The sequence below is a fragment of the Camelus ferus genome, chromosome 16 (assembly GCF_009834535.1).
Source record: "Camelus ferus isolate YT-003-E chromosome 16, BCGSAC_Cfer_1.0, whole genome shotgun sequence".
Taxonomy (NCBI): domain Eukaryota; kingdom Metazoa; phylum Chordata; class Mammalia; order Artiodactyla; family Camelidae; genus Camelus; species Camelus ferus.
The window spans coordinates 12,182,640-12,195,052 of NC_045711.1; the positions used below are offsets into that span (position 1 = coordinate 12,182,640).

Below are 12,413 nucleotides of genomic sequence, written 5' to 3' on the forward strand. Positions count from 1 at the left end.
CTGTGGGACAAATCCTAGAGACCAGCTAAGTTAGGACACTTGGGAGGAAAGCCACTTGTTTGGTTGTGTCCTCTACTTAACTGTCCCTGCATTCAGACAGCCCTGGACTGGGGCCATTAGGGCAGGGTGAGCTATTGCCACTGGATTCTGGTTAGGGAACAACAGGTCAGCCCACACCTGGTCACATGAGGTCCTTGTCCTTGACCCTTCTGTGGGTGCAGGTGGTCGGCTGCTGATGCGCATTGGAGATAAGGAGGTGGAATACAATACCAATTTCCGTTTCTACATCACCACCAAGCTCTCCAACCCCCACTACAGCCCGGAAACCTCAGCCAAGACCACCATTGTCAACTTTGCTGTCAAAGAACAGGTGGCTTGGGGCTGGCGCCTGGACTGAACTAGGGTGAAGTGGGAAGGGCTGTTCTGAGAAAAAGGCTCTGATTGTGTCTGGCAGCAGGTGATTCCGGCTTGGGAGGTGTAATGGGATGAAAAGGGTAAAGGTCACTGGAGTGAGATTCTCACCACGAGTCATAATCTCAGGGCCTGGAGGCCCAACTGCTGGGCATTGTGGTCCGGAAGGAGAGGCCTGAGTTGGAGGAGCAGAAGGACTCACTGGTCATCAATATCGCTGCTGGCAAGAGGAAGCTCAAGGAGCTGGAGGATGAGATCCTTCGGTAAGACCCTCCCTGCCCCCGCCCCACCCTGCAAGGCTGCTTGCAGGCAAGACTGGCATTCGAGGGGGCTGATGAGGAGTTACCCCCACCCCCAGCCCAGTGCCCCTAGCCCCTAGATCCACGTGCCTCTTGGCTTCCCTCCAGGCTGCTGAACGAGGCCACAGGCTCCCTGCTAGACGACGTGCAGCTGGTGAACACTCTGCGGACCTCCAAGATAACCGCCACTGAGGTGACAGAGCAGCTGGAGACCAGTGAAACCACGGAGATCAATATTGACATGGCCCGCGAGGTGAACTCCATTGTCCTCCGGGCCAGCCCCCTCTCTCCCGGAGCCCCGCCCCCGATCGTGACCCCGCCCCTCCGTGGCCCTGACCCCGCCCTCCGGCCCGGACTCCGCCCCCTCCGCAGGCTTACCGCCCGTGCGCCCAGCGGGCCTCGGTGCTGTTCTTCGTTCTCAACGACATGGGCCGCATCGATCCCATGTACCAGTTCTCGCTGGATGCCTACATCAGCCTCTTTATCCTCAGCATCGACAAGAGCCATCGCAGCAACAAGCTGGAGGATCGCATCGATTACCTGAATGAGTACCATACCTACGCTGTCTACAGGTCTGGGCGCCCTCGGCGGGAGGCCCGGTGGCTCTGACGCTGACCCTTCTTTCTACTTATGCGCTGTGCTGTCCCATGCCACCATACCTGGTCCCCTGCTCTTCTCCTCTCCATATACCTCCCCTGGGGAGCGTCCACCGTCAGGGTCTAACCATCACACTTGGGCTGAAGAGTCCGGGGTTCAGAGTGTCTTACCTGTAGGTCTCCTTTGAGCGTTAGCCTTGTGTCTGTTACACCAGCGCTTCTCAAATGGTAAAGCACCCACAGACTGGGACTCTTGTTAAATGCAAATAAGGATTCAGTAGGTCTGGGATGGGGCCCGAGGTCCTGCTTTTCTCAGAAGCGCCCAGGTGAAGCTGCTGCTCCTGGTTTGTGGTTCACGCTTTGAGTAGCAAGTGTGCTCTCTTCCTGGACATCCCACAGACCCCTCACGTTCAGCTTGTTTCAGATCAAGCTCCTTAGCTTCCCTCTTCCTTTGGGGTCCGCACCCCGAGTGGCACCAACACCTGCTTCCCAGGCATCCGGGCCAGAAGCTGGTGGATAATCTGGACGCTTCCCAGTCCCTCACCCCTCAGATCAGTCACTAGGTTTTGCTTACGAATCCTTCTGCAAACTGGTCCCCTGCCTGGGCCTCCCCATTGCCATGTCTGCACTTCAGTTCAGGCCTCCACGATCTTCCTTTCTGAATTGCCCAACAGGCCCCGAACAGGTTGTTCTGCCTCCATCTTTGTCCCTCTCCTATCTGCCCCACTGCAGCTGCCCGTGTGAGCCTTTCAAACACACAGATCTGACCTTGCCACCCCCAGCTTACACTCTTTGGTGGTTGTGTCCTGTGGCCACCAAGTCCACTGAGTCTTGTCCGCTACCTGCCTCCCAGCCTCACTTTTCCCCTGCTTACGCTGGATGCCTGAGCATCCGGACTGGCCGGCACACCGTGCTTTTCTTCCCCCAACCCCCTGCTTTGCTCCTACTCTGAGCTCTCCCTGTGTCCTCCCCTCTCCTCCTCTTCCACATCACTCGGTAACTCTGTGCACCTCGGGGCAGTTCCTCTCCACCCTTGTATAGGACTCAGCACATCATATCATAATCACTGCCTCTTACCTGTCCTCACTCTGCCTGATTTCCTCCAGGACAGAAACTGTGTTCATTCATCTTTGTGTCTTCAGGACCTGGCTGAATACCTGGCACGTAGTGCAGGTCCAACCAATGATGAGGAAACTCTGGGAAAATCATGTCCTCTCTCTGGTTCACTGAATGCTAGGCTGTTTATAGGAGGTTTGGATCAGAAGCTGATTAAGGTCCTCCTTCTGTGTAAGGCTGTGTGATTGTATGATCTTCACTCCGTAAGCATACATGCTGAGTATCCTGCCTCCCACCACCCCACTCCCTGTCCCCTCCCAGGTACACCTGCCGCACCCTTTTTGAGCGCCACAAGCTGCTATTCAGTTTTCAGATGTGTGCCAAAATTCTGGAGACTTCTGGCAAACTCAACATGGATGAATACAACTTCTTCCTACGTGGGGGTGTGGTGAGTAGGGCAGAGGGCACATCCGAGTGTGGGGTGGACAGGGTTGGGGGCGGGGGCAAGTATGACAGGGACTCCAGACCCAGAGGGTAAGGCCCAAGGCTCCAGCCAGTGAGTAGAGGAAAACTGGCAGGAGCAGGTGCACGACAAGCCCCCTAGGCTGCTTGAGGGGAGTAACTTGCCTCCAGCCCCCCTTGCCTGGGCTTGACGACTGATGGACATCGTCTTTCACCACCTCTCAGGCCACTCCTTCCGCAGCCCGAATTCCGTGGTCACCATTACACTCTCTCCCTTGCACACACCCTTGGCCCCTTTGCTCCCACCCTGCTCGGTGTGGCGTTTGCTCTCTGGTTAGAGCTAGCTGTCCTTTCCCTCTGTCCCTTTGTGGTCTGTGCAGCTGAACGTGGCTGGAGAAAAACACACCCACACTGACTAGAATCGCTTTCAATCCACGACCATTCACCTCAAATGGGTCCTTAAAGCTGCCAACTATACCACAGTTCCCTGGGCCAGTCACCACCCCTCCTTGGATAACAGTTTCATTCCTTTTGCCACCTTCACCTCACCTCTCATCTGGATTTTAGTAAGAGCCTCCACTGCCCCTAATTTCTCAACACAGCGACCAGAGAGATGCTTTTAAAGTGGATGCCCCATCATTGATGTTACTCCCCCACTGCCAAACTCCTCACTCCATCTACTCCAGCTGCATAGGCCTCCTCCTGTCACAGGCATGTTCCACCTCAGGGCCTTTGCACTGGCTGTTCCTTCTGCCAGAAAATTGTTTCCCCAGGTGTAGACTGAGCCCTCTCTCCCCTCCTTCAAGTCTTGATTCAAGTCTCACCTCACTGAGACCTCCTTGACTTTCTCATTTAATACTCCAAACTTCCAACCTCCCTTATGTTCCTCAACTTAGTCTTTTTTCCTGTGGCACTATCATCTTTAACGTACTAGACAATTTACTTATTATGTTTTTGGTTCATTATCTGCTGTCCCATGTTGGAATATAAGCTTCTCAAGGACAAAGACATTTGTCTGTTTTGTTCAGTAGTGTGTCCCAGGTGCTTAGAACACATAGTTGGTGAACAATAAATATTTGTTAACGAGAGTAAATAAGTGAGTGAACAGTTTGTGCTTCTCTCAAGGGTGAGTGAGGTTATTACAATCGAAATCATTTGGGTAGGAGACATTACTGCCAGGAAACCACCAGAGGGCGCCCGCTTCCTGACTTTGGGCTCTGTGGTCTCGGCACAGCATCTGAGAGACCTAGGCACCCAGCCCCCCCAATTTATTCCCCAGTAAAGATAGATTCCAGTCCATCTCAGATTCCTGTCTTCACTTCTTCACTTCGTTTCATGCAATACTCACCTTGGCTTTTCCACCTTAAATATATATATTAAAATAATAATTATATATATAATAAAATAAAAAATAATTATTTTGGGATGTTCCTGGTCAATCCTTTTCCCCTCTCATTCCCTCCAAGGTCCTGGATCGTGAGGGCCAAATGGATAACCCCTGTACCAGCTGGCTCGCAGATGCCTACTGGGATAACATCACAGAGCTGGACAAACTGACCAACTTCCACGGGCTCATGAACTCCTTTGAACAGTATCCTCGTGACTGGCACCTGTGGTACACCAGTGCCACCCCCGAGAAGGCTATGCTGCCAGGTGCCTAGGCGCTGAGCCTCTCTCTCCTGCCCTCCTTCAGCCGTGTGCCTGCTGCTCCCTTTCTTCTTCCTCCCCTCTCCCAAGTTCCCTCAGTACATCTGCCTCCCGGCCAGGCCAAGCATTCCTACAGGTGCCCCTCTGTCTAGATCCCCTGCTCTTCCCGACTCACTCTCCTTGCAATTACTCACTTCATTCCCAGGTGAGTGGGAGAATGCCTGCAATGAAATGCAACGGATGCTGATCGTTCGCTCCCTGCGCCAGGATCGCGTGGCATTCTGTGTAACCTCCTTCATTGTCTCCAACCTTGGCTCCCGCTTCATTGAGCCGCCTGTGCTAAACATGAAGTTGGTCAGTGGCTTGGTTTCCTTGCCCACACGTGCCCATGCCCTTCCCGCCTCCCTCTCCCTGTTCCAGTCTGTTATTGCATTTCCTCAGTCTCTCTCTCCCACTGCCTTATGTTGTGGCCCTCTGCCTGAGGCCATGCCCTGTGCTTCCAGCAGGTGATGGAGGATTCAGCCCCACGGACCCCACTCGTATTCATCCTGTCGCCCGGTGTGGACCCCACCAGTGCCCTGCTCCAGCTGGCAGAGCACACAGGCATGGCTCAGCGCTTCCACGCCCTGTCCCTGGGCCAGGGCCAGGCCCCCATCGCAGCTCGGCTCCTCCGAGAGGGTGTGATTCAGGGTCAGTGCCCACCCCATTCTTCTACCCCCATCCCTGGCCCTGGTCTGACTGCCCACCACCTCCAGCCTCAGTCACGCTGCTGGAACTGCAGCTCCCACTTCTCCAGAAGGCCCCAGGAGTGGCAGACCTGAGCATTTGGACCCCACCCCTCAACCGCCACACACGCACAATAAGGTGGGAAGTGGAGGGGACAGATGGGGTGCAGCGAATGGTTCCTGCTGCATCCAACATCCCCTTGCAGGACATTGGGTGTTCCTGGCTAACTGCCACCTGTCACTGTCATGGATGCCTAATCTGGACAAACTGGTGGAACAGCTGCAGGTGGAGGATCCTCACCCTTCCTTCCGCCTCTGGCTCAGCTCCAGTCCACACCCAGACTTCCCCATCTCAATCTTGCAGGCCAGCATCAAGATGACCACAGAGCCACCAAAGGTATGGGCGACTGTAGGTAGCCAGCATCGTTCGTGCCATCTGGTCTACCTTTCATCCTACTGGCCTCAGAGAGAGGGCTTAATGTTAATAATGCAGCTTATTTGATTCTACTGGCCTCTATAATTCCCCACCTCCTTTCTCTCCTCTGTGTGCCAAACTCTAGAACACACTAGTAATAGCTCACATTTCTCGAGTGTTATTATGTGCCGGGCATTGTTCTAAATGCTTTACGTTTATTAATTCATTTAACAGACACACACTATCAGGTAAGTGCTGTCACTCTCGTGTCACAGGTAGGACACTGAGACAAAGAAAGTCTATAACTAGAGTGTAGACCCTTCTGGCCCTCCCTCCTCCCGACATTTCCTTGCATTCTCTCCCTCATGTCACTGCCTGGACTCTCAGCCTCTTTCTCCTTCCTTCTCTCCAATTCTATTGAAATGTTTATCTTTAATATTACAAGCTCACCATTGATGCAATCATACTGCTCCTTTAAAATCTGATCATGTTGCTACATCCTACCCACTTACCCCCTGCTTAAACTATTTTAATAGATTTTCATGGCTTTTAATCAAGATGAAAATCCTATTCACGTGGCCTGTGTACCTCAGCGGGCGTGTCCCCAGCTTTGTGGGTCGCCACGCTTCCCTTTGCTTTCTTTGCTCTACCGACACCATTAACTTTTAAAGTTTTTTGTTGTTCTTCCTTGAAAGACCCTGTATTCTCCTGCCCCAGGCTTCTGCACCTGCTGCCCTCCCTGTTCTCCCTACTCCTTCCTTTGTCCCTTCAGGTCGCAGCCCCAGCAGCACTCTCTCCAGAAGCTCCTGACCTCCAGATCTAGGTCAACACCCTGTGACACACTCTCCTACAACCTTCACTGCTCCCTCTGACCTTACCACTCACTGTGGGACTTTTATACGGATTAGCGTGATTCTGATTAATGCCTGACTTCTCCTGACTGTAAGCTCCATGAGGGCAGAGGCCACATCTTTTTTTTTTTTTTTTTTTTTTTTTTTTGCCTCTCACTGTTTTGCTCATCCTATGACTAACACAAGGACCCGTATGTAGCAGGTACTCAGTGAACAGGGATGGCTGGCGAGCATACACATGTGGATGTCTTTCACCATTCATCCTCCTCGCCCACCTAGGGCTGGCTGACATAGTCGACTGTCCCTCTCCCTGGTTTCCCCGACACACACTCCTGGTCCCCTCCCATCTGTCCCTTGCCACATCATTTATTACTTCTCTGTTTCTTTCCCCTCCTGTCTTGTCCTCATTCTCCATTTCCTCCTTTCACAAGTTGATGGAGAAATTGTCCTCTTCCTGATTTCAACTCCAATCCCATCTCTGGTTCCAGTTTCAAACTCAGTTCCAGGTCTGAATTCCACCTGGTTCCAAAGCATTTCTTTCTGGCACGCCAGCACTGTAAATCCCACACTTCGAAACAAGCTGTCAGCTCCTCCACTTGGATGATCTCATCCCATTTTTGTTAATGGCACCACTAATTTAAAAAAGAAGTTTAAAGTTGATTTTTATCTAACTTTATTTTTTCTGCCAACAAAAGTATTCTGCGCCCCCATTTTAAAATGTCACACAGTCCAGAAATGGGTTGCCAATGTAACAGAACTTTTTTTTTAATGCATTGTTTTGAGCCTTTCTTTTGCCTTCTAAAAGAGGAGTGTGCCTTGGTTGCTAGAAGGCCCTCTGTTGGCTGAGCGCCCCCTCTGTGATGGGCAGAGGAGTTTTGGAGGTAGGTGCTGTTTAGGTCGGCATAACTCTGACTCTGAGGGAAACCCAGGAGGAGAGAGCGAGGGGTCCAAGAGGATGGCTCTGCAGTGGGGCAGGGCTCCAGGAGAGAGGGCCCCAGCAGAGAGGGCCCGTTCTAGCTCAGCCCAGGAGAGCTTTCTGTGAAATACTGTTTGCTGGTGATGCAGGACCTCCCTTGGATCTGCCAAAACTTTAGTGAAAGTAGGACATTTAGGGTATCTTGGGTACAACTGGGTTTCTTTTGGTAGCTGACAGAGGCCAATATTTTTTAAATATTTTATTTGGAAATAATTTTAAACTTACAGAAAAGTTGTAAGAGTAAGAGTACAAAGAACCCCCACATGTCTGTTACCCAGATCCATCTGTTGTTAACATTTTGTCCCACTTGCCTTATCATTTGATCTCTCTCTCTCTCTGTTTCTCTCTCTCTTCACTTATACTTTTTCTGAACCATTTGAGAGTAAACTGCATATATCCTGGCCCTTCACTGCTACGCACTCCAGTGTATTTCAGTGTAAAGGGCTCAATCGTAAGAATAAGGATGCTCTCTTACATAGCTGAAGCACAGTTGCCACCTTCAATGAATTGTACACTACTTTTATATAAACCTCTTGTTAAATGTCCCAATCACCATATATATAATTATTTATATATACATATAGAATACATATATCTGGGCCCTTTATTCTGTTATTAGGTCAAGTTGTTCGTCCTGGGGTCAACACACACTGCCGTAATTAGTATCTAACTCTATAATAATTCTTGACAGCTGGGAAGGCAAGCCCCTTACCTTATTCTTCTTCAGGTTATTCCTGGCCTTTTGTTCTCCAATATAAATTTTGGAATTAGCTTGTTAAGTTCCACCAAAAAAACCTCTTGATCAATTTGGGGGAAATCGACATCTTTAGGATATCGAGCCTCTCAAGCTGTGAGTATAGTAGGTCTCTCCATTTGGTCTTTTTTGGGGGAGGGTAATAAGGTTTTTATCTACTAATTTTAATGGAGGTACTGGGGATTGAACCCAGGACCTTGTGCATGCTAGGCGCGCACTCTACCACTGAGCTATACCCTCCCCCCTATTTAGTCTTTATTTCAATAAAGTTTTGTAATTTTCTCTACAAAGATGTATAAATTTTTTTAGATTTATTCCTTGGTACTTTACATAGACCCTTTGCACATAATTGTGTACATTTTGCTCATTAATAGTGCATGTTTATGTCTTTGTTCATATTTTCTGGCACTCCCAAATTGAGTTGGCCTACCCACCATTGAGAACATCATAGCAGAGAGGATCAAAGGTGGGCGGGGGGTGCACAGAGGGCAGGACTGCCACTAGCCCATACAGTGCCTGTGAATTAGAGAAAGGCACCCAGCCCTGTGAATGAGTGCGCATCTTGGCATGCAGCTCAAGGACTGGATTTCAGCCTCCACTCATCCTTTCAGCCATTGCCCTTGTGCAGTGAGCAACCTCCACAACTGTACACAGTGGTCCTAGTGGCAGGGCCGAGCAAGATGCACGTCATCCCACCTCTGTACTTCATTGTTCCCAGGGCCTAAAGGCCAACATGACCCGTCTTTACCAACTGATGACGGAACCACTGTTTTCCCGCTGCTCCAAACCCACCAAGTACAAGAAGCTGCTGTTTGCACTGTGCTTCTTCCACTCTGTCTTACTTGAACGCAAAAAGTTCCTGCAGCTTGGCTGGAACATCATCTATGGCTTCAATGACTCTGACTTTGAGGTTTGTGCTACCCAGGACTCCCTCACCCCAGCCCTCTCTCCTTCCACTTCCTGCCCTATGGCTACCCTGCAGGCACATCCACTGACAAAGCCCTTGTTACAGTGCCCCTGGAAGAGTTCCTGCCGTAACTGTGTGTGGGGCTGGGGGCTGGGGCTGGGGCTGGGACCACGCACAGGTGTCAGAGAACTTGCTGAGCCTCTACCTGGATGAATATGAGGAGACACCCTGGGATGCGCTCAAGTACCTGATCGCTGGTGTCAACTATGGTGGACACGTCACAGATGACTGGGACCGGCGCCTGCTCACCACCTACATCAACGACTACTTCTGCGACCAGTCTCTATCGACCCCCGCCTACCGGTGAGGGAGGGTGGCAATGAACAAGGTGGGGCAGAGGACAAGAGAGACCAGGTGGCAGGACAACAGTGGGGGTGGGGTAGGGGAAGTGTCTGAGGAGAGAACATGCAGTTGGGAGAAGGCAGACTTTGTGGGATTGGGGAGGGGGCAGCAAGAGCAGGGAGTTGGATGAATGGGGTCTTGGCCTGGCATGGAAGCCCCAGCGTCCCCACAGTGCCACAATAGGTATGCGTGACTCCCCAGGTTGTCAGCACTGGAGACCTATTTCATCCCCAAGGATGGGAGCCTGGCCTCGTACAAGGAGTACATCAGCATGTTGCCGAGCATGGACCCGCCTGAGGCCTTTGGCCAGCACCCCAATGCGGATGTGGCCTCCCAGATCACTGAGGCACGGACTCTCTTTGAGACTCTGCTTTCCCTGCAACCCCAGATTACACCCACCAGGGCCGGCGGCCAGAGTCGGGAAGAGAAGGTAAGGCCAGACAGACACCTGCGGGAGGAAAAGCAATGGGGAAGAGCAGTCTGCACTCAGAGCTTCTGCCTTGGCAGGTCCTTGAGCTGGCTGGTGATGTGAAACAGAAGATTCCGGAAATGATCGACTATGAGGGGACCCAAAAACTGCTGGCTCTGGACCCCTCCCCGCTCAGTGTGGTCCTTCTGCAGGAGATTCAGAGATACAACAAGCTTATGGAGACCATCCTGTAAGATGGGTGGGGACCCTGCAGAATCTGGGGAGGGGGAAAGGGGAAGGGCCTTCACTGCCTGCCTAGAATGGGTCTCCACCTTATCCTGTTCAGGTTCTCACTGACAGACCTAGAAAAAGGCATCCAGGGCCTCATCGTCATGTCTACAAGCCTAGAAGAGATTTTCAATTGCATCTTTGATGCCCACGTCCCTCCTCTCTGGGGAAAGGCAAGATTACATCACTGTTGATCCGCCTCCAACAATGAGCTCTCCTTGCACCCCTGTGCCCCCAACCTGGTTCTAGGGAAGCAGATGGCAAAATTCGTGAGCCTAGGCTTTGGAGTCAGGCAGGCCCAAGGCTGAAATCTGGCTCTGCCCTTCACTGACCGACTTTGCAAAGCTATTAAGTTAGAAACTTACTCAAAAAGTCACTAACCTCTCCAAGGATGTTTGAAGGATTCCCAGTTCTGTGCACTCAGTAGGTGCTTCATCAATGGTAACTGGTTAATATCACCATCATTACTGTTAATAAATAGCTGTCATTTTATGCTTCTCTCCTGGTAGTTGGCTTTTGGAGAGCTTTGCTCAACTATGGTTGGGAAACAGGGGCTGACACCATATATTCTTCTTGTATCTGCTCCAAGTATTCAAAATAAGGCTATGAGTGCACAGATAAGTGAGTGAATAAACACACACTGCCTCCTCCTCCAGGTATATCCCTCACAAAAGCCATTGGCTTCATGGACCCGGGACTTGGCCTTGCGTGTGGAACAGTTTGAGCTGTGGGCCAGCCGTGCGCGGCCTCCTGTCATCTTCTGGCTGTCTGGCTTCACCTTTCCCACTGGCTTCCTCACCGCTGTGCTGCAGTCTTCAGCTCGCCAAAACAATGTGAGCAACATGGAAAGTGGGATGGGGAGCGATGCTGGGGACATGTATTTTCTCTGCTATCTGGGGGTCCTCCCTTATTCTCACCTTCAATCTCCAGATTTCAGTGGACAGCCTCTCTTGGGAGTTTATCGTTTCCACCGTGGACGACAGCAACCTAGTGTATCCACCTAAGGTGGGAGCCAGATGTGCTCTGAGCAGAGTGGGGTCTGGTGGAGGAGGGTGCTGGGAGGAAAGGTGGGAAACAATTGGTTAAGAAGGGAGAAGAGAGGTGGCAAGTCAGGGAGGCTGACAACTGAGGGTCTAGACTTCCCCCCAACCCGCCCCCATGTCTCCGCAGGACGGTGTCTGGGTTCGGGGACTATACCTGGAAGGTGCCGGCTGGGACCGGAAGAACTCCTGCTTGGTGGAGGCAGAGCCTATGCAGCTTGTCTGCCTCATGCCCACGATCCACTTCCGGCCTGCAGAGAGCCGCAAGAAGAGTGCCAAGGGTGGGACAGCTCCCTCAAGCCTGCCTGCCCCATCCCTCGCTTGGGTCCCTCTGCCACCCCTCCCCCACACCCGCTCCTGCCCTGCTTTCCCAGAGCCTCCAGGGTCTGACTTTCTCTCCTCTCCTTTCCCTCAGGAATGTACTCCTGTCCCTGCTATTACTATCCCAACCGGGCAGGCAGCTCAGACCGCGCATCCTTTGTCATTGGCATTGACCTCCGGTCTGGGACCATGACATCTGATCACTGGATCAAAAGGGGCACTGCTCTACTCATGAGCCTGGACAGCTGAGAGGGCCTCTCTTCTTCCCTGCTTGTGGGAGGGTCGAGGACTCTTGGAGCCAAGGCTGATAATGCACCTCGGACAGAGGCTGGACTTCACTCAGGCCTTGACCTTAATTGAACCTGTCGTGTAATGGGGCCTTGGTAAATACCTAGTTGTGCTAGCCATAAAGGTGGAAGAATTGTATTGGAGTTCAGTGTAGTAGAACGCCCGCGACCACAAGCCCTAAGTCTCTTAATGGGATAGTGGGGGCGTGGGGAAGGAGGAAGCCCAGGCCTCACAGAGGACGGGGTCTCCCGTAAGCTGCTCCTGGACAAGGAAAGGAGCACGGGAAATGGGAGGCCTTGGAGGGAGGTGTGGCCTTGAACGAATGGGCAGAGCATTGGGGCCTAAAGAAGGTGTGGCTAAACCTCGGGGCAGGACTTGAGCGGGTGGGGCGGGATTTACTTTGGAAAGGCGCGTGATCCAAATGGAATAGGGGTTTGTCAGGCAGGGATCGGTGCTGGACCCCGTTCGTTGCACCCTGAACCCTGTACCCCGCATTCTGCATCCTACTCGGCACCTGCACTGAGGCGAACAGTTCGGCAGAAAGCGGGGCGGAGCCGGAGACAGGG

The 12,413-nt window shown here is 52.0% G+C and overlaps 1 protein-coding gene across 1 annotated transcript in view; it reads left to right on the forward strand.

Moving 5' to 3' along the window:
- Positions 1-12,408, forward strand: part of DNAH2 (dynein axonemal heavy chain 2) — an 81,507-nt gene extending 69,099 nt beyond the window's left edge. The window contains exons 69-86 of the mRNA XM_032498694.1: positions 222-370; positions 541-674; positions 819-963; positions 1,083-1,282; positions 2,684-2,810; positions 4,291-4,477; positions 4,677-4,825; positions 4,978-5,161; positions 5,403-5,593; positions 8,911-9,102; positions 9,278-9,462; positions 9,703-9,931; positions 10,009-10,160; positions 10,257-10,371; positions 10,855-11,031; positions 11,129-11,203; positions 11,369-11,519; positions 11,654-12,408. Coding sequence (XP_032354585.1) covers positions 222-370; positions 541-674; positions 819-963; positions 1,083-1,282; positions 2,684-2,810; positions 4,291-4,477; positions 4,677-4,825; positions 4,978-5,161; positions 5,403-5,593; positions 8,911-9,102; positions 9,278-9,462; positions 9,703-9,931; positions 10,009-10,160; positions 10,257-10,371; positions 10,855-11,031; positions 11,129-11,203; positions 11,369-11,519; positions 11,654-11,808 — 2,897 coding nt within the window. The 3' untranslated portion in view covers positions 11,809-12,408. The remainder of the gene's footprint in view (positions 1-221; positions 371-540; positions 675-818; positions 964-1,082; positions 1,283-2,683; positions 2,811-4,290; positions 4,478-4,676; positions 4,826-4,977; positions 5,162-5,402; positions 5,594-8,910; positions 9,103-9,277; positions 9,463-9,702; positions 9,932-10,008; positions 10,161-10,256; positions 10,372-10,854; positions 11,032-11,128; positions 11,204-11,368; positions 11,520-11,653) is intronic.
- The last annotated feature ends 5 nt before the right edge of the window (positions 12,409-12,413 follow it).